General features: G+C 35.8%; 1 protein-coding gene across 3 annotated transcripts in view; it reads left to right on the forward strand.

The window, feature by feature from the left end:
* LOC311088170 (uncharacterized protein) overlaps positions 1-22,649 on the forward strand; it is a 60,553-nt gene that overhangs the window by 35,984 nt on the left and 1,920 nt on the right. The window contains exons 9-20 of one of the 3 annotated variants that reach the window (XM_084121875.1): positions 1,094-1,141; positions 7,068-7,160; positions 7,371-7,424; positions 7,941-8,054; positions 16,505-16,654; positions 16,887-16,967; positions 17,310-17,408; positions 17,575-17,655; positions 21,880-21,981; positions 22,105-22,203; positions 22,444-22,478; positions 22,572-22,631. In XM_084121875.1, coding sequence (XP_083978001.1) covers positions 1,094-1,141; positions 7,068-7,160; positions 7,371-7,424; positions 7,941-8,054; positions 16,505-16,654; positions 16,887-16,967; positions 17,310-17,408; positions 17,575-17,655; positions 21,880-21,981; positions 22,105-22,203; positions 22,444-22,478; positions 22,572-22,631 — 1,016 coding nt within the window. The remainder of the gene's footprint in view (positions 1-1,093; positions 1,142-7,067; positions 7,161-7,370; positions 7,425-7,940; positions 8,055-16,504; positions 16,655-16,886; positions 16,968-17,309; positions 17,409-17,574; positions 17,656-21,879; positions 21,982-22,104; positions 22,204-22,443; positions 22,479-22,571; positions 22,632-22,649) is intronic. The other 2 variants (XM_084121876.1, XM_084121877.1) reach the window with 2 other exon arrangements.

Here is a 22,649-nt window from a genome sequence, read left to right on the forward strand (position 1 = left end):
ATATATCCTAATCATGTGTTAAAAACATGTATTCATTATTTCATTGAGCTCATTGTTTCTGCTTTAAATTAATATATTGTTTAAACTAATAAATTGTTAGCTAACTGTGTGATTTGTATATGTACATTTCTGAAATACATAACTTAGACATTCACCTCTGATAACAATCACTCTAATATTGTAATGTAGACTCAAGCATTTTCTGAAAAGCTGTTTTGAAAGTACATGTATTGTGAAAGTGATATACAAATAAATGTGAATTGAATCGTTTCTAACGATTATAATCAATACATCTCAAAATGACAGAACACCATATTGGTTTTGTTTTTTTACCTTTTTTTTTTTTTAAATTGCTTGGACACTAAAAGTGGAACTTGAGACTCAGTGAAACCAGGGGCGGACTGGGACCAAAAAGTGGCCCTGGACTTTCTGGCCCACAGCAGCCCACCACATCCCACATCATAACACATTGGCTCATTAATGTGAAGAATAATATTTAACACCACAGTGCAAGATACACTACTCAGGACAACTCCTGAATCAAGATTGAACAGAGTCTGTGTGTATAAGAGATGAAAGGATTCTTGTGAAGGAGACAAAACAGATTAGGGATTATTCAGCAATATCTGTAATATGTGTTAGTGTAAAGTAAAGTGTAAAGCAATTAGCCAAATACAAATAATATTAATACTGTTTATTAATTTATTAATATTAATAAAACCTGCCCAGAAAGCCACATGGACAAAAAGGTGCAAACTTATTGTGTAAGATGTGTTGGTCTTATCTGCAACGGTCATAGCTACAAAATCTACAAAGGTTAGTAGCAAATTAAAATTTCTCTCCGACACGCAAATGATCAAATTTTAAACATTAGAGTATATCATCAAAATCTTAAATTATGTAATTAAGTTAAAGATAAACAAAAAATAAGAAACTCGTTTTAGGAAGAAAAAAATATAATTCAATAGGGTTTATTTAAATTTTATACTAATTGTTGAGTTAAGAAATAATTTCTCAGCACTGTTTGGAATTAATATTAACTACATAGTTTACTAGTGCGAGCTAAATAATGCTACTACTGATTTCATTTCAGTTTACCGGTTCAGTTTGATTGCCATCCTCTTCACTGGCTCAGGTACAGGTAGGGAGGGGGAGAGGTGTTTTTGGTCATCATCAGCAGGCGCTGGTTCATCATCTCTGACACTGACTGTGCCGCTTGGTCCAGCCTCGCTATCCTTGACCTCAGCTGTAATACTAGAGCCGTCAGAGCCTGCTGAACTGCAACTTCCCTTCACGCCAAATGCATAATCTGTTCATTTGAAGCATTTCACAGCATTTACTACATCTAATGCTTTTTTAACTTTTCAGCTCCACCTTTTCTTTTCTTCCACCTTTTCATCCATGGACAATTATTTGTAATTATCTGCTCAGAGAAATTCGCTGTAACGGATCAATCTCTCGCTCTCTGTAAATGAGATGTGAAAGGGGGCGTATTTCAAGATGGAGTAGACCAAACTAATTAACAGGGAGGGAGGGCAAAACACTCACATGCATACAAAACACACTCCTCATCGGCCGCGCGATCGACTCACTCATCCATTTGCGTAGAGATGTAATATTATGATTTCCGTCTTTTTTTTATTTTTTTTATATATTTGTGTACCGGGTGGACCGGCCCACATTGGCCAGCGGCCCAGCGGGAAAAGTCCCGGTGCTCCAGATGGCCAGTCCGCCCCTGAGTGAAACCATTCACTCGTGTACCGAATCTTCAGAGTCTGCAAAACTGCAAGCACATTTTTTGCTTTACAATCAGTTTGCAATTGAAAAACAAACTTTTAGCAAAACTCTAAACACAGTTCTCTACATTACACACATCACTCAAAACTAACAGCTCGTGTTTCATTTAGAAAACACTGCCATTTAAATGACATTCATTTACGATTAACCTACATCCAATAATCATGTGTGAAAACACTTAAACATAAATTGATCACTTAGAAATCAAAACTGCTATTTTTTTTGAGAAACAAATATATTTTCACCCTTGCATTTCGGTTTATTTTGTAAATATGTAGCGGTAAGTCGTCACCTTTATTTCTATAGTGCTTTATCCAATACAGATTTTTTCGCAGCAGCTTTATAGTAACAAATTCTAATTCTACTTAAAAGCAGCTCTAACAAGCCAATAGTGTCATTATTCAGCTCAACTACTAGAAAAAAAAAAATCAGCTTTAAGAGAACAGACTCTGACGCCACACCCAGCATGAATGAAAGTAAACTGTAATTTAAGGCACACAGGTTTGTTGCACTAGTGAGGAACAGAGACATGAATGCCATACAAAAATGTTTTTTTTTATTAATTCCAATCACATTAAAATAGACAGTGAGTGTATGAAAGCCCCCAAAGTCTGACCATAAAATGTTGTTTCAAACAAAAGGAATCGCAGTTAATCAACAATAATAAATCAACTAGGGCTGGGAAAAGATTAATCGCGATTAATCGCATCCAAAATAAAAGTTTGTCTACATGATATATGTGTGTGTACTGTGTATAATTATTTTGTATATATATAAATACACACTTGCATGTATATATTTAAGAAATATTTGTTATTTATATATAAAATATTTAAATTTATATATAATATAAATTATATATAAATATATACAGTATATACATGCAAATATTTCTTAAATATATACATGCATATGTGTGTGTATTTATATATACAAAATAATTATACACAGTACACACACATATATCATGTAGACACAAACTTTTATTTTGGATGCGATTAATCGCGATTAATCTTTTCCCAGCCCTAAAATCAACACACAAAAACAACAACAAAACAATGAAATAAACACTCTAAATACAAGAGATAAGGCTGAGGGCTAAAGGGCAATAAAACAGACACTCACTTCTGGAAAAAAAGCAACAAAAGAAAGCTATCATCACTCACACTCAATCTGAGCTTCTCACAGCACACACTGTTCAGCCCATCACAACACACAGAAGAACTTTACATGAAGACCTCAGTACCTAACAACAGACAAGCACACACACACACACACACACACACACACACACACACACACACACACACACACACACACACACACACACACACAAACAAGGTCAGGGATCACAATTAACAAAAATAATAATTACTCAACAATACCCAAGTCTGCACAAGCAGCACAGTAATACATTAACTTGCACAAAAATTATCCAATTAAATGAAAGAAAAAGGAATAATGCTAATAATATTATTATACAAACAACTAATACAATCTTGAATTCTGACTGACAGACTTGGGAATAAAAAGTTACATATCCAACTCATGGATAGTATCAATACATGAAAAACAACAACAACAACAACAATGGACCACTTGCACTGAGCTTCGTGACGCACTTCCGTTTGGAAATAGTACGTCTCACTTATTTCCGGTTATGTTTACTTTCAGTGTACTGTGGTCAAAGAGTTGAACAATCGCCATCTAAAATGAGTGTCCGCAATAAGATTTAAAAATTTGCTAATTTTTATTGACAGGAGAAGGTACATTCTGATGTTTACTGTGTGCAGAATTGTCCAAACTCATCGGAACACAAAGTTTTAATCCAACCCAAGCCGATCTGAGAAAGCAGCGGGTGTTAAAAATACACCATTATTTCACCACAGGTCTCAGTGTTCGTCTAAACTAGTGACCACGATACTGAGTGAGAGAACAGATAAATAACATCAGTACAAACCACAAACATTTATTTATTTGGATTAAATATTTTAATCATTCTGTGTCATTTTTCAATGTCAGTCTTTGCTTATGCCCAAAATGCTATAATATTCCAATTTTTTGTCTGTCATTCTCCTCTGTGCTGTTCGTTATTGATTAAATAGCCTGTAGCCTATTTAACATTGTTACAGGCACCGCACAAGCATTCATTCATTCAACTATTTTAAAAGACTGGAACAAACACCAGCACATACAAGCAATCCTTTTACAGTAATAGTCAATTTCATTTAAAAATGTAAACCCAACAGGCATGAAATGTCAGAAAGAGAAAGAAAACACTGTTAATGAGAAGACGAGCATATAGAACTGCTTCAGGTTGGCCTATTTATTATTCAGAATGCACAGTTGGGAAGAAAATATATTTATTGGAACATTTCAGCAGGTTCAAGATAATTAATATAAAGAGATCATTATTCATTGTTTTAATCAATTGGCAGCCATAAAACATAGTGATGATCTGCATTCTCATGTACAGTGGGTACGGAAAGTATTCATACCCCCGGTAAATATGATCAAAAATGGCTGTAAAAAATAAATCTTTCATTCAAAAAATTTGATCTTTCGTTCAAAAAATTGGCAAAATTCTAACCTTTTATTGAAGTAAAAGAATTCAAATTTGGGGGGAAATCACATTATGAAATAAATGTTTTTCTCCAAAACACGTTGGCCTTTCTGATCATATTTACCGGGGGTATGAATACTTTCCGTACCCACTGTATGTAGGTGCGCTGAACGCTCTAACCAGAAACTCACGATATGTACTAACTAGAATGCAGAAGTAGTTGTGCAAGTAGTCCATTAAATCATACAGTCTATTCAAAGTCAAGCGCTCTGAACAGTAACACGTCTATAATTGTTTGGTTTCGTTTTGATCCTGAAGCCACACATTGACTGGGTTGCATATGCGTGAAACATGCTGAAATCACATCCACCTTCTAGATTAATGACTGGTAAGTTATAGGTATCGCCATAGGCGTAATTTGCGGTTGGGGCATGTCCCCACCACTTTTTGCCAGGGTCAGGGCCAGGGCCCACCAATACAAATAAATAAAACATCTCCAGTTAACTAGCAGGGCATTCATTTTATTTGTTTGATAAATAAGAGGCATTCTAGCGCTGAAATGTGTGTTTGTTTGTTTTTTATCAAGCTGCTGAGCTCGTTGCCGCTGCTATCATTGGCATAAATACAGTGTTCTCTTGTGGCTTGCGCACAGTCTTCACTCGGACGCGAGCTTCAATCTATCGCCATTGTGGAGACTCTATTCGTTCCGGTGAAATTAAATCACAAAACAAAATGCACACAAACACGTCCCTGCTTATTATACAACCACTGATGAACATAATAGGTTTTGATGAGAAAAAAAAAACTATACGAGTGCGGATTAGAACCCAGAACCTCTGACACGCTTGCCAAAAGTTCTGCCACTTGCCCAGGAAAATACACAAGTATATTGCGCGGATCTATGCATTTATGCACATGAACATTTTTGACACTAACAATATTAGTAGATCTCATTAAACAACAAATTAAACCAATGTACTATTGAAATTTAATTCTGCACATCGCAATGTTATTTTTTCCCTGAAATTGTTTATTGTATTAGCAACCTCCTCTCTTCTGTCATATGTGTACAAAAGTCCTTATTGAGATTAACAGAGGTTTAGATGTTGATTATTTATTACAAATAATAGGTTGTTTTGATGTCACCACTATGGTGATCAGTGTTTGCTTTAATTGGTCAGTTTGACTATTGGGGCGCTATCTCCCTATCACCCGGCACAATGCAGCACCAAGCACGACGCAAGTGTTTTTGCTTTCAGTCCGACGCAGTTATCATTTTCTTATCCTGCTGGGCTGCTGGTCTGAAAATGAGGTGTGTTCTGGTGCATTGTTGGCACGTTGCTATTTTGAGGCAACTGAATTCCGGCTTATCCCGTAGATGTTCTGCTTGCGCACCTTTACCTCGCGCACGAGCAGATCCGTTTGCGCTCTGGAGACGGCTTTGGTCTTTCCACTATCAAATTCTGTAATGTAAATAGCAAATGTGCCATGGTGCGAACGCAACTGGCATTTAAAGGGAAAGGGAGATGAGACCCTGATTGGTTTAACGCACGTAAATCCCAAAACACACCCATTACTCATAAAGAGAATAGGGACAACCCTTTTAGACCATGCGCCAGGAGCACCGACCATTTTTCCCGTTGTTAAACTAGCAAAAGTGTATTTGGACACGCCCTAAGTGAACTTAGTCCATGCGCTTTAGACCATGCACTTAGATCGTTACGGCCCTTGATGTTTTAATGTTAGTTTTTCTCTGGCTGCTGTAACTGCTTGTTATGGCAAGAACAGTAAGAGAAAATGTCATCAGATGATGTCAGCTACTTGATGATGACGGAAATAAAAAATACACTAAATATTTTGAATTACTGTTTCGTTCAGCCACACTCAAACCTCAAGAATCAGCGTGTGAATCTCAATAACGGTGACATACTTCATGCCGCAATGCATTCTAGGACCCACCTCTGATGAGTTTTGTATGATACACCCAGAATGCATTGCGGCATGAAGCATGTCACCATTATTGAGATTCACACGCTGATTCTTGAGGTTTGTGTTTGTCTCGATGGAGGGGTGTGAAACTTATTGTGAATGTGCACAGTTTTTGTTTTTTATATTTAATACTCCAGTTTTTCTGATTCAAATGCTGCAGGATCTCAGAAACCCTGGATTGTTATGATCATGTAAAATTGACAAAAATCAGAATGCTGCTTAATGATAATAACTTTATTATCAACAAGTAGCCAACATACTTTATCATGTTTTCTCTTGCTATAACAAACACTTACAGCAGCCAGAGAAAAACGAATATCATAAAGTTAAGGTCAAAGAGCCCAACTAAAGCAAACACTGACTTCCACAATGGTGACCAAACCAAACTATACTTTCAAACAAACTTCAACATCTAAACCTCTTTTAAGAGGTGTCTGTGCCTGTGTCTGCTGGGAAACTTCCCGCTAAAACTTTATAAGAATGTTAGGGGATAATGTTCTATCAATGTTATCACTAAACATGTTTAACATGTTTTTAGAGAGTGTTATCCAACCTTTTGGGGAACATTCTGGTAACAAAAATAAAATGAGTTACAAAAAACATTAACATAATGCTCTCAAAACATTCATAGAACAATATTTTAGCATAAAGCTGCTAAATAGCAAACTGTCAAAGGGTCTCAAGCTAATCAATACACAATAATCTGGTTTTGTTGCAGGATTTCTGTATGAGACGATCTTTTGCTGTTCTCTTTTTATCCTGAGGCCTCTGATGGTGATAAATGTTGCACCGTATTTAAAGAAGATACCAGGTTTGGATTTTTTATTGAAATTTTTTATTTCATGCATGGGTGTCTTCACATATTAATGGCTGAAATCTCCGTAATCTCTATATTAGTGATCTTTATAAGATTTGTCTTTATTTAGACATTTACTTAACATGAATGTGCAACAATGTGGAAATTAACTACTGATTTGCTAATATGTTATTTATATTCATTATATTAAATTTCTGTTCACAGAACTCTGTTCTCTTCTCTCTGAATTTATAATTTTTATGGTGGTCTATTTTTCAGGTTGGTAAATCTAAAAATTCTTCCATATGATCATGTGTTTTATCTTGCTGTCATTAATGTAATTAATGAACAATGTAAAAATAACAACACTGGATAAACGCTTCATATCGTGTGCTGCTACTTTATATTTACTCAAAAATTATGTTTGGTGGTAATGCAGTTTAATTTTTTAATAATTCAGCGTTCTGAAAGAGAGACCAATCATCTGTGAACTACCCGAGTCTGTGCATCTACTGTAAAACTATTAGCCTACTAAAAATATCAACATTACCACCTCGCTACCAAGAAATGTTGCTTTTTAGTTGTGAAACTATTTAATTGATAAACCTTCAAGGTAGCGCTGACAGGTTTCTGTGCATGTATGTTCCCTCCAAAAGCTTTGACACAAGTCAAACCCTGCCTGGATCTGCTGCATAGCTTTTACTGAATAATCACATACATTAGAATGTCGTCAGCCAATCAGAATCAAGCGTTCAACAGCCCTGTGGTTTAAGGTTTGCTGTTGTTCTGTTTCAGTTCTTTTGAGTCGTGCTTGGAGAAATATTGTACATTATGAAGAGTCTGAAAAAATAATGGTAATAGCCGTGTTTGGAGTCATGATTCTGCTCTGTGTCATCTTCATCATTTACTGTAAGTATTTCTGTCTGTTTCATTTGTTTGTAGAGAGTAAGTGCTGTGAAACTGTGTTTAATCAGCTTTTCAATAATTGTTTCACACACACACACACACACACACACACACACACACACACACACACACACACACACACACACACCCACCCAACAGTTTATTTCACTGAAATACATGAACACTATATATTTTTTACTAGCCTCATTACAAATTATCTGATCTCACCCAGGTGGGAATTATTTTTTATTTTTTGTTAATGATTAGTTCACTTGAAGTGTGCTATTTTCCCAGCTAACAGACTTTTGTTATAAGAACGTTCTCCAAATATTCATTGTTGGTTCTGGGAACGTAAAAAATGTCCAGTTTTCTTGACATTAGAGGAACGTGTTTTAAAAGGTATAATGTTCCTCAAACATTCTTTCAACTTAATTTTGATTTAAAATTCAACATTATAGGAATTTTGATTTCTAACATTCCAAGAACATAAAAATATCCAGTTTCCTTAATGTATACTTTCAATGCATTGTTACAATAATCATTTTCAGCACACAGTTAAAAAATATACCTAAAATATAATTTAAGCAATGTGTTCTTTTAAAGAATTTTCACTTCAAGTATATTTTTAGAAAATATACTAAAGAATGATTATTTTAATGTGTGTTAAAAGTTGTATTGTGAAAACATTATGCCAATATACTTTTACAGTTTTTTCCAACTGCTTACACACGTTTTCAAAACTGTCTCCTTTTTTCAAAACTCTACACACAATTCCCAAAACTGCACACACAAAATACAAAATGCCTCATATCTCCTACAAAATGTAACACTGCATTCAAAATGCCATAAACATATGTCCGAATGAAGCATTTGCATCAAATGGCAAACACTTGTTTCATAATAGTACATTTTTGGATGCTCTACACGGAATAGTGTTACCACAGTTTAACACTAGGGGAAATTAACTCTGTTTGGTGTTACCACAGTTTAACACAAAGCGTAAATTAACTCTTATTGGTGTTAATATTTCACTAATGTAGAGTTTATTTAAATTTTTTATAGTGAAAAATTATATTCTATTAAAACCCATTTGTGGTGCAACCGGTTAATAAGTGTCAGTATTTCTCTTTGTGGTGCAAGTACAGTAAAACAATTACTCTTCTACAATGTCAAATTAACTCTTAAAACAAGTTTTCAAAACATTTATTAAAACAACATTCAGGCTCAGGACACACTCATGCATGAACAAAAATACATCACATCTGCATTAAATGGCAATACGGCACTACATGCAGTGCAGAATCTGTTGTACCATATTTCATCTGAAGATCAAATGGTTTGAAAGAACACAGCTCATTAACATTCACTACCTTAAAAACTCTGTCTGGATGCAGTCTGACTGTAAATAATGGTCATCAAAACATATAGTTTCCATCAGTGTTCCACACAACAGCACATTTTCATCTTTCACAGCAATAGTCTTGATCTTACAAAACACTGGCATCTCACATGCTACTTCTGTACAGATAATAAAGTCAGGGCGATACTCTGTGCTGTGGTGTTTGATCCACTTTACAGAATAGACAACTTCTGACATTACCATTCCTAGATTGGAAGCAATCTCTTGGCCACATTTAAGTTCACAGAATTCTACCATCTTCCCTGGGCCAAGATACAATCTGTGCTGGCTTAAAGACTCCCAGTACGTCGCAATACAAAATTGGTGCTTTGTGGCTAGTGTTTTGGTGATGTTTTTGAAACTTTTTAATTGCGTTTAAAAAAAAATTGTGTTTAGCTTCATAACGCATACACCACGTGTGAAGAATTGGTCCAATTTTCCTTATACACTGTGGGTAATGTATCATTATATGATGTTTTGGCAGGAGATTTCTTTTGGGAAATATTTTTTTGAATAGCTGGTGATGTTCAGTTATTAAAATTAGGACTGCATGGTGAAAATACAATGTTGACAATCTGCAAAAGTAAAAGCAAAAGATGCCAGTGTTTATCATCTCTTTGGACTAAAATCACCAAATAATAGGGGCATATTGCGTAACAAGCACCAAGATTGGATTGCATTTAAACCCAAATCGTTGCTTCCATCGAACAATTTGACCACTGGAGGACGGTTCCTCTGCTGATTGTAACCATAGTCAAAAGCATGTACTCCACCAGCAATATCATCAGCGCTCAGAAAATTACACTGAATGTACTGCAGAACAAGTTTTACCTCTAGCTGAGCAACTCCTTCTAGAATGTTGTGCATTATATCCACAGCAAAATTGTTGGCAGTGTTGAAATACTTGAGTGAATTTAACAAACATGTTCGTTTGACACCATAAACATGGGGTAGTGTAGAATTAGTTTGTAAAGTTTCACAGTGCAGAGCATGCATCTCAGATGTTCTTAGTACAACCTCAGGATTATCTTCGCAGAACACAGACTGAAAGCGATATTTCTCAAGAAGACAGAAACGACAGCAATATCGAGCCCCAAATGACTCGAGAAACCCAAACAAGCTGTGCAAGCCCAGATTATCTCCAGTGACTTGAACAATAGTAGCCCTAATACAACTTCCAGTCACTGGATTCTTAACCCCCTCAATCTCAAGTACTTTCAAATCGTTAACTAGAGGCTCAAGAATTAAAACCATAGCGCCTAATATCCTGTGCATGAAAGAGGGCACATGAAAGAGTATTCACCAATGAGGAGTTAAAAACTGGGGGGAAATTTCTTAATGTAAAATAGATGGCACCCAATTTGTGTATGCCCCTTTTAGATCCCAAAGGATTAGCGGCCTCAAAATCATCATAAAATAGCTGAATTTGTAAGGCATCCTTTTCTGTATAAAATAAAGGATTACTTTTAAAATATGCTGCATCACTTAAGTCAACATAAATGCCTTCCTTTGGAACATGCCTGGGTTTAAACAAATCAGTAGGTTGCGGATTTTGTAAAATTGCCTTCAGTGTTTCTAAAATGGGAATATAAGCAAATTTATCAGTTACAACAACAATGTTCCTGTGGTCAAATGTTCCTGTGGTTTTATTTCTCCTGCTGTCAAATCTTGTGCCAAGCACAATTTTGCTTGGTTCAATATTTCCCCATTTTTCCATAAAGAGTCTCTTTCGTTTTGGCTTCAGAATTTAACAAAGTAAATGGATTTTCCAAGTTTTGAAAGAATTTTCTATCTTTCTTTTAGTAGCAGTGTCCTGTGAAGGCAGACAGAGCAAAGCTGCATCCTGGGCCTGACTATGAATCTCAGAAACCATTTCCTCCATAGATGAAACAAAACCATTTATAGCAGAATGACTTAATCCAGCCACTTTTAGTTGTGCAACAGCAGACGCACACATATTGAAAGTGCTCTTATTTGACGTTAACAATTCAGATGTTGTGGCCACCTCTCCGGCACTGCCAATCTGATCAAATATTTCAGCACTACTTTGTCCATCTGCCTTGGCAGTCTCATGGCTATCAGTGGTGTCAAAATTCTGCTCACTGTCACTTTGTTTTGACAACATGTTTTGCGTGCAGATGTTTCCTAAAATCTGAAAAAGTACCAAACACAGAACCACAACCTGCTTCTATGCATTTAAGGCGAAGATTCTTTCCAGGAACAAAACCATAAACTAATCTGAAGTGCCTAAGAAGCATTTTAGAACCATTTAAATCAGCTTGACAAACAAAACACTTCATGGGGCCAGAAAAACGTAAGGGACCTAACAAAGCAGCCTTGCTCTGACCTCAGCAACACGAGGACTCTCTTTCACTTTGCCAACATCTATGTTGTACACAGTGGTCTGTATGAAAGTGTACCTGTACATGTTGTGAAGCATAGTGTTGTAAGAGGTACCAAAAAACAAAGTGTGCCTTAAACAGTTCGTCAAAGGCACCAAGAGAAGAGGTAGACTTGCATGGAATGGCATGCTGATCGAGAATGATGAAGTACTGGTGAACTGATTTCTTCTGAGGTCCCACAGCCAGGAGATAGGCTGAGCACTAGCAGTGATGTTTCGAAGATGCTCCTCAATGTTTGTTCCACTCTGAGAAGAGCAAATTGAAGAGAACCATCACTGATGTGTTAAATACATTTAAAAAAAAAAAAAAAAAAAACTTGAAGACAACAAGATGTTTCTCTGCTTGAGAAGCAGACACCTTTCCTGGTCTCTTCCGGCCTTGGGCAGAAGGTGGGATCAGATGCAACAGCAGTAGTATAGAAGAGAGGTCAGTGTCCCAAACTGTTTAGACAATATTAATTATGTTACAAGGAGATTAAAAAAAAAAACACTGGATGGATTTTTATAATTTTATGATGGTTGTGTACAGGCACTGCCAACACACATTTCAGTACAATCAACTTGTAAAAGTGCATGTACCATTATATGACCCCTTTAAACGAATATTACTAAAATTACCTAAGTATTAAATTAATCTTAAACATCTTACCAAAATTAACACCGTCTTCGGAGTCATCAGAAGGAGATTCAGCTGCTAGCAGGAGTTCTCCAACATCACTGGTGGTTGGAAGATTTTTGCACTGCTGAATCACTTTTATCTTGAACGCAGTCGTCCACTTCTCCAGTAGCTTGCCTGACACTCCTTCTCCAAACATCAGAACAAAGTCTTGAACTCAATCTAAGAAGGGGAATCATTATTAGATATAAACCCTGAATAAACTTATTTTTAGACAACAGCAATGCATTTTTAAAAATCATTAAATATTTTGATTATAAAGACTTTACTTACCAAGCCTTTAATGTCTATGAAACGTCTATGAAACGTGGAAAGACTGTCAATATATCGCTTGACTGCATAGGGTCAAGAACCATGTTGCGCCGATAGTATGAATGCAATTGCATCCCTGCGTTCATAATCACTCAAGACAGTCTCCGGAGTAAACTCTGACTCCTGTCTTACAGTTGGTCCACCAGACATCACCTCAGCAGACAATCCTTGTCCTGATGAATAAAGCATTTTAAGAGCTTCAACACTGCATAAAAAATACTATATACAGTTCATACAAAAAAAAAAAAAAAAAAAAAATCATCTTTGTACAAATTGAAATGTCATAGGTAAGGCAACTCAGTAACAACAAGACTGCAAAACCATGATGGCACAATGAGCTATGAAAAAAAAAGCAAAAAAGGTGATTTCTGAATTTCATTCTGTACCTTCAAATGATGCTCTTCATTCTTTAGCCTCTCTGTATAGTTTTGATTCTCCATGCCAAGTACCCAGAGCCACTCTCACCATCATAGTAATGCTCCTTAGAAAGACAAAAAAAAAAAAAGTCTTAATTCAAGAGCAAAATACACCACCTGTATTGTGTGTGATCATCAGCATTTAAGACATGTCAACACAGAATTAAAATTCAAAAAAGGTGTGATACTTACGTAGCCATTTTAGGACATGGGGTCACTGAGGTAAGGGAACAAGGACACAATTCCTCTGGCGTATTTTTCTTTAACCTGGCTTGGTGGTGATGTACTGCATAATAAAAAAAAATAAAAAAAATCAGCTATCTTTAGCACAGGTTCAAAAAACAAGAAATGATAGAACTACAGTGAGAGATCATATACACCAGTTAAAGATATGCAGATTACCCATTCTTTTCTGTCATGTCAGCTGCCAGGATGTTCACCATTTTCCTCCTTGTTTCATCTCCCAAAGTCTTAAATCGGTTGTATTAATTTATGCTCCCCACCAGGTTTATGGACAAGAACAGATTCCACCAACTTAATAATAAATAAAATAAAAAAATAAAATAAATAATAATAATAATAAACTTTATTTTATATAGCGCCTTTAAATGTTACTTCTCAAAGCGCTTTACACAGACAAGGATACAATGAGAAGGAAAAAGTTAATCGGTAGATAACAAGCGAAATAAAACATCAATAAAACTCAACATGCAACTAACATACAAAATATACAATCAACCAATACACTGCTAAATCACATAAAAGCAAGTCTAAAAAAATGAGTTTTAAGAAAGGTTTTAAAAGCACTAAAAGATTCAGCATGTCTAATCTCATATGGAATAGAGTTTTGGAGCAAGGGAAGAAAAAGCCCGGTCACCCATAGAGCGCAAGCGAGTTGAGGGAACAGTCAGAAGGAACGGAGATCACGCCTTGGAGTATAAACAGTTAAAAGTTCAGAAAGATACTGGGGTGCTAGGCCATGCAAGGCCTTATAAGCAAGCATGAGTATTTTAAAATCTATGCGAAACCTGACAGGGAGCCAGTGAAGGGATTCCAAAATAGCTCTCTAGTCCTGGTTCCTGTCAGGATTCTAGCAGCTGAATTTTGGACATATTGCAATTTATTTAGGGTTGTTTTCGAGACTCCGGCTAGTACAGCATTGCAATAATCAATACGAGAGAAAACAAATGTATTGATCAATTTTTATTTATTTATTTTTGTCATAAAAAAAGCATGAGTACAAAACATTACCTCAAACAAGATTTGTAATTAAAATTGTGTAATCTATTATTTCAGATTGATGAATTTGAACAGTCTTTTCCCCCCAACATTTATAAATAACAACAACTTTGATGCTCACCTTTTTAGCTTTATCATCTAGTCTCTTTCTTTTACTTGAAGAGCTTTCTTCAATCATCACTGTATCCTGTGAGTCAGTGGGGTCAACTGATGAAGACAGGGACAGATTCAACTGCACAGGAGAGGCTTGTGGAGAGGCAGATTCCAAGTCTAGTTGCATATAGGGTGGTCAAAGTCTTCATGATACTAATAAGCACTGAGAAATGTTCTAGAAAGTAATAAAATAAACACAAACCTGCACCACGTTTTATGGTGAGAACACCAACTGAGGGATCTTTAACTACATCCTCAAAAACATCATCATCCACCTCAGTCCCCGATTCATCAATAACCTTCACATTCTCGGGTAGTTGGGACACCTAACTTTAAAAAAGCTGAAAAACAAAACAAAAACAAAAAAACGTATGCAAATTGATGAGAAAGAGTACATTACAAGTACATGTACAAATTCATAAAAATACTAAAATTAATCAAAGTATCCTATATAATAAAAGTATAGAGTTGCACAATTCTGGATAAATTGAGAATCATGATTTTTTTTTTTTTTTTTTTTTTTACTGAGATCATGGTTCTCCCATGATTCTGAATAGACAACAAAATAACATTTAATTTACTAAAGACTCCAACAAAATGTTAATTGCTGAAGTCCAACTAATTTTTTTTTTAACTTGAATGAATTATTTAATCAAATTAAATGTTTCTTTGCTGAATGAATCAGCCTTTTTAACGAGTCTTTTGAATGAATGATTCAAGGACAAATACATTTTTTACAGTCTCTTGGCGCCACCTTGTGGCGTAACGATGTAATTGGTACAATCTTAATTTGAAGTGTAAAAACGGTGATTTGCTAGATTTTTGCTAGATTCTCTACCATGGACATCAGTGTTTATATCCCGACATTAAACGTTTATCCCAGTACTTCAGTGATTAATTTTAATATTTGCAACACAGAAACAAGGATTTGAAGGATGCGTGTTTGAAAAGACTGAAAAGCAGAACATACGCATATTTGAATCGAGAACGCGATATTCAAACGATTCATCGCTGTAAAAGTATATATTTTTATTACCAGCAGACAAAAATTCCCTCAGTGTCAGTTCGGTTATTTTAACAAATTTTTGGCCATCCCCAAGTTTCACCTTAACCAGCATGCTCTAGCCTAATAGACATAGTTTACACAGATGACAGTGGAAAGGGGTTATTTATAACAAATAAATAAATAAGTAATGAAATTCTGTTGCAACATGTTGCATAGTCACCAGTGCCACAGTATTTTTAACTAACGTTAGCCTAACCTTATGTCTTTGAATTTGAACATTGCCATTTCGACCGTCCCATAAAATATGGCGGCTAATGCATTGCAGATAATTCAACGTTTAAAAGTAACAATATAGGCTACAAATTATCTGGATATAACAATACCAACTGCAACCAACATAAATACAAATTAAATAAGTTTTTTGACATCATTCTAGATTAAATTATTACCACATTGTGACGAAAAAAATATTTCTCCACCACATGAACTCTCCGTGAAGTTCCATTCGGAGTTTGAGCCTATCAAATTACACAAAGTTCATAAAACTACAACATATACAGTAATATTAACACATGCATTCACATAAAATATTAAAATTATGTTTTAATGTGTTATTTAAAAGTAACAAAAAACGTTACTTTTTCGAAAAACGTGTGACATGAAAAGATTTTGTCTGTAAGCAGTTGGAAAAAACTGTAATATATTTAAAGAGAGTAAAAAATTGTGTTTGTATATTTGCAATGTACTACTGAAAAAGGAAATATATTTCAAATACAATAAAGTATACTTTTTTCACTAGGGAAGGCAGGAGTAAAGAAAACATTTGAATGAATGTATTTTTCATTTTCTAGTATTTACTAAAAACAAGAAGATGCCGTGTGGTGGAGAGATATGGAAATGGATATGGGATAAAGTAACTGTTGTAGCTGCATTCAGCTTTTTCATTCTACCTTCGTTACAATTCACCCTCCTGTTCATCGCTTTCGGAGCCGCCAGAGGAGGTCAGTGACACTTTATCACATCTGTGCCATTTATGAGGAGTAAAAAGGAAAATATTCACAAATGAGAAAAGCAGTAATTGTGTTTAACTATGAGAATTAATTTAGATGTTTTTTCATAAATAAATGAGAGGAAAAATGCATTTTCATGATTAAAATCCTTATTAAAATGTCTCTGCTGTTACTGAAAATGTTTTCTGGAAATCTTACATGAATGTTGTTTGTCTGTTTTTAGGGTTTTTTGTCAGCACGATTATCCCAATGTTCTTTTTTCTGTCATTTTCCTGTTTGGGGGACATAAACACAGATAAAAGCTGTGAGTATGAGATGAATTCATCTGACTATAGTTCAGTGTGATGATCAATGAGTGAATACCGTTCCAGTACTTGTGAATCCTTAAAGCCTTCAATAAAAAAAAAGTGTTAAATCTGAATGTTTCAAAGGTCAGTGTTAAAGTCTAATCTGAATTTATGGGTCAGAACTATAATCTATATTATGGGTGAATCATAAGTTTGATTTGTGGTTCAGTTGTGGGATGTTTCTCTGTTACATGATTATATTCACGTTTAGTGATTTTGCTTTGATATTTACAGGTTTAAATATCCAAGTAAACTATTTTGAACAGATTATTGAATTAAACTATTCTAATCTTTTTTAGGTTCAAATTTGCTCAATATAACCTCATGGCTGATCTTCATGTTTATCATGACTGCAGTAACGGTGTATTTCTACATCACATCACTGAAAAATGAAAAAGGTACAATTACATTTCTAATAAAATAAGTTATTAAAACGTATTTATCTAATTACATCTCTGGGCAGAAGGTTCATATCTTTCACTTATTTTGAACATGAATTGTACAGTTCATTGAATTCTTAATATAATAAAATCTAATATACTAAACACACACTTCTGTGTGCAGATGCTGCAGGATGGACCTGTACGGCTGTATTTCTGCAAGTGTTGTGGATGATTGCAATATACATTAGATTTGAAGATCTGGGTACAGTTTTGATCATCTACTACAATTATCTGTGTGAATTGTTTTCCCTCCTGATCTCAGGTTTGAACATGACTAGTTCAGCTCTCGTGAAGTACAGTACGCTACGGGTGTAAAAGTGATTTTCATTATGACGGATCTTTGGTGTCAGTGCACTGTCATTGACGTCTCTCTCTGATCCGTAGACTCTGACTGCAGATGCTGAAAACAATAGATAGAGCAATGCACAAGACAACATATTCTGAGTGAACAGTTTATTATGCTGTATGATTCACTCTTTTATACCCATAATGCACTCTGATTCACAGCATTACTGCTATTGCCTAAAATACCAAGTGTTTTGCTCATTCTTGTGATTGTAATTTTGTTCTGGTGCTTTAACTTTAATTGATTACATTTTAACTTTGTCACTTTCACAAAATCAATGTTTGTGTGTGTGTGTGTGTGTGTGACTGTGTGTATGTCTGTGAGTGTGCGTGTGCATATGTGTTTGTGCGTGTGTTTATGAGTGTGTATGTCTGTGAGTGTGTGTGTGTGCGAGTCAGTGAGTGAGTGAGTGAGTGTGTGTGTGTGTGTGTATGTGTGTGTGTGTGTATATGTGTGTGTGTGAGACTGAGTGTTTGTGTGCGTGTGTGTGAGAGAGACTGTGACTGTGTGTGTGTGTGTGTGAGAGAGACTGTAAGTGTGTTTGTGAGTGTGTGTGCGTGTGAGTGAGTGAATATGTGAGACTGAGTGTGTTTGTGTGTGTGTGTGTGTGTTTATGTGCGCGATGACCAATCACCGACAGGGGTGGGTGTTGTGAGGTTTTGTGCTAGTGCACGGCTGCAGACGAAGTCGTTCTTTGAGTTCTCTCCACCTTTCAAAAGCCTTCCCGATAACTATTTGTGTCTTGGAATAAACACAATGGTATTCCCTCGACCTAATCCTCCACCTCCTCTTGGGGATTGACTCAGCCATGTTCAATTTATCTTGTTCGTTGATAGACGCTGGCTTCTTCTTCAGCTCATACTTCACGTGCACGAGCGCAAAACCTCACAACCCCTCTCTCCCTCTCCCTCTCCCAGAGACGCGGTTTTTTGACGGCCTGATTGGGGCGGGTAGCTAGCGGATCGTTAGGAAAGATTAGATGAATGTGATCATTTATGTTTGGGCCTGAAATCGCTGATACAACCTTTAATGACGTCACATCGACAGCGTGTGCAAAACAGAATGACGAAGCACTTTTCTTAGCATAGTCGGCAATATCAACAAATAATATAAATATACCCAATGAAAGGCTATTACAATAATGCTTGATATAAACAACAATAACGTAATGTGTAAACAATGATTAACATGCTATGAGATAATATACAGATCGATCGGCTGTACAGCCGACTTTACTTAACGTTAGGCCTAACGTATTTAACCTAACAAACAGAATTATGTTGATAACCCATAAACCACAAATGAAATAAGATCCATAAACATAGAAAATTACTTTTAGATGCACGCACACGATTAATAATACCGCTTTCTGAAATGAGGCAAACTCTCGTGAGCAGTGGCGGAACTAGAGTTTTATACATGGGGTGGCCAGGGGGTGGCCACTGCTACTTTCGGGGGTACACAGTACACACACACACACACACACACACACACACACACACACACACAGTGGAAAAGCTTATGGAAGGAATTGGGTCACTCTGTTTGTGTCTATAAGTGTTGAACATCCAAAATATTTGCAGAAAACAAAGCTTAAGCACCAAGGAGATAAGATACCGTAGCATGTGTCTGTTATGTACTGCTGCGTTTATTTACAAAAAAACTCACATTTACAACAAAAAAAACTGTTTTTTTAATTGTACTTGAAAAATGTAAACAATTGTATTGCCCATCAATATAAAATCTTATCCTAGGAAGATTTAATACAACATAATTCTTTCTTTATAATAATTTATAATTATTCTTTCTAAATATAATTATTTTTTTGTGTTCATTTTTGGGTGAACTATCCTTTTAATCTGGCAAAATCATCTCAACTTAAATTCCTGAATTGGGTATGTGATTGACTGCCTGTGTCTGGTAGATGCTCTGACCTGTTGCTGGTCCTGAAGTCTGACCACACTGACTCTGACTAGCCAGTGGTGATGCAAGGGCTGGGGTCTGTTTGCACCTGATCTGCCTGTTAGTCATTTTAAGCCAAAATGGGGGTCAACCTTGAACAAATTGCAACAGAAGCAAACTCAACAGAAGCAAGAGATTGGGTTTGGGACTGGGTCTGTGGGACTGTTTCTGGGGGACGAGTCTGAGGGAAGAACAGGAGACAATGGTAAGGAGAATGCAAAGGACAAAAGGTAAAATAAAAAGTGAATCCCCAGAAACAGTTTTCGAAACTTTCCCCTAATGGGATTCTTCTAGACTTTTTTTCCTTACTCAGGACAAATTGAGGATACAAAATTATTTGAGTTTGCTTCTGTTGCAATTTGTTCAACCTTTTTTCATAAAATGACTGGACTATGTTTGTGCTTATTTAAAAAGTACTCTGATATCTCTCCCTTTCTTTTCATGTTTAATTGACCCTGTTCAAAAATATGACAAATTTAAAATATGATTCCAATCATATTTATATTCTAATCATCATCCAATTACCAACATTTTTATCTTAACTCTTTCTCCAGTAGCCTATAAAAAAAAAGAAGGTGTTTTTGGTAATTTTCACAATTTCATGGCACCCCAGAATATTTTGTTGTATTAATATCTGATCATACCAAAAGAATGAACAGACAAAAAATTGTTTTATTCTAGCTTTGTGCGTCTTTTTTTATCAACACTTGAATGTTGGCAAGTTTCATAAAAAGCAACATGAGCAAAAAGCTGAGAAAATCGCATTTTTATCCATCATGATTTATGTCCATCAACACCCTACACCCATAAAGCTTCATAGTGATCGCATTATGATATCACTTGTTTCTGCTCTTCTTTGCCTGTTTTGATCTCCTATCCTCACATTAGAACATTTGTATACTGTAACGTACACACGGCAAGGTACTGCATATGCGTGTATTAGGCCTAATGTAGGCTATTCGGAGCAAACCACCCTGATGCTAAACCTTAAAAACTTACTTCAAATATGATGTTTTCTTATTCGGTGAAGTTCGGTAGCCTATCTTGCAACCATCTCTCGTCCTCTGCTCGTCCGTTTGAAAACTGCGCACGCGCCGCGCTGCCGGCGAACGTAATTTTTTTTTTTTAAATCAGCATCAGCAACTGCCAGTAGCAAATAAAATTTTGGGGTGGCACCCGGGGTGGCCAATCGCATGTCAGGGGTGTCCAGTGCCACCCCGGACCCCCCTCTGGCTCCGCCACTGCTCGTGAGCTCCACACTCATTCATAACAACAACTAACGCACTTCCTTTCCAGCATATTCCAATTACTCCGTTATTCCACAAGGGGGCATTATGATTAACAGTCCATAGTCATTGAATCTGTCAACTCTCAATCAGAAAACCCTACTAATATAAATCTATTACCTGAAGTGCTAAATACAAACCCCTTTGTAAAAGTGTGTGTGTGTGTGTGTGTGTGTGTGTGTGTGTGTGTGAGACTGTGTTCATGTTTTTCTATCCGGGCCGGAGGGGACTTCAACCTGAATGCACACAGACTCATGGGGACTCGTGCCACAGTGGGGACCTAAATAGAGGTCCTCATGGGTAAACAAGCTTATAAATCATACAGAATGAGTTTTTTTTTGGAAATGTAAAAATGCAGAAAGTTTTCTGTGATGGGTAGGGTTAGTGTAAGGAGATAGAATATACAGTTTGTACAGTATAAAAACCATTAAGTCTATGGAGAGTCCCCACAAAGATAGTAAACCAGACATGTGTGTGTGTGTGTGTGTGTGTGTGCGCTTATTTTCATGTGAATATGTAACTACATAAAACTGCATAAATGTAACACACTCCCATGTAAAATGCATGTTTGTTCTGTAAGGACAGGATTCAGGATTTACTGATCAACCTTTTCTGGTTTTAATAATTTCTGCCACTGGAGTCAAAACACTTGAAGATTAATTAAATTGTTCCTCCAGATTCACATAAAAGAGGAATGACAGTAAAACTGATTCATTATACTTGATTTTAACACTTGCTTTAGTGGGTAATGAAACAGTTTTATGACCTAAAGCAAAACAATCTATTTTAATATTAGATTAAAAAAATAAGAAAAAAAATCTCTGTTTTACAGATCTGACCCTCACCTTTAAAAAGATGTTGTATGTGTTTGGATCAGTTGCTGTGGTTTTACTGAACTCTGTTACACTGATGACTGAACTGATACTGAAAATGGGTGAGTGAATAACAACATTTTACTATGATACAGTGTTTCATGCTGTTAGTATTACAAAATATATCAAAGATTAATTGAAATATTACTAATGATTATAATCTAATATTTAAATTTTATCTTCAGTTAATGGTGAGCGAGCAGTTGGAGATCTGAGAGTCGTCGTCTTCTCCTCTGAAAGCATATTTGCTTTTTCTCTGCTGATTTTGACATTGTTTGGACCCTGTAAGTACAACTGGAATTATTTATGTTTTATTACAAATTATCCAAAAAAAATGTAATGCCCTTATTTACATTCATTTAGGCTGGTCATTATGTTTTTTGTTCATAATAAAGAATTTCAAACTGATTTAACGACTTATTTCAGCCATTTGTGTGTTTGTTAAATTCAGGAATCAGATTCATTATGATTATGCCATTGATGATTTTATAAAAACATTTTCTCCCACTGTTTTTAACACGCAGGGATTTCTGACATAAAATGTCGGCAGTGTTGTCAGGTTAGTATTATTGATTAGAGATTTACAATCAACCTGAATTTACTTCATATATTTAACGTGCATCAAACACACATTTCCATAAATCTTAAACAGAAAGCAGCGAGAACTGACGACATTCCAGTCACCGAACTGAACCAGAACCAGGATTCTCAGGTCAATATCTTTTAGATG

Source organism: Abramis brama (assembly GCF_963993115.1).
Source record: "Abramis brama genome assembly, chromosome: 1".
Lineage (NCBI taxonomy): Eukaryota > Metazoa > Chordata > Actinopteri > Cypriniformes > Leuciscidae > Abramis > Abramis brama.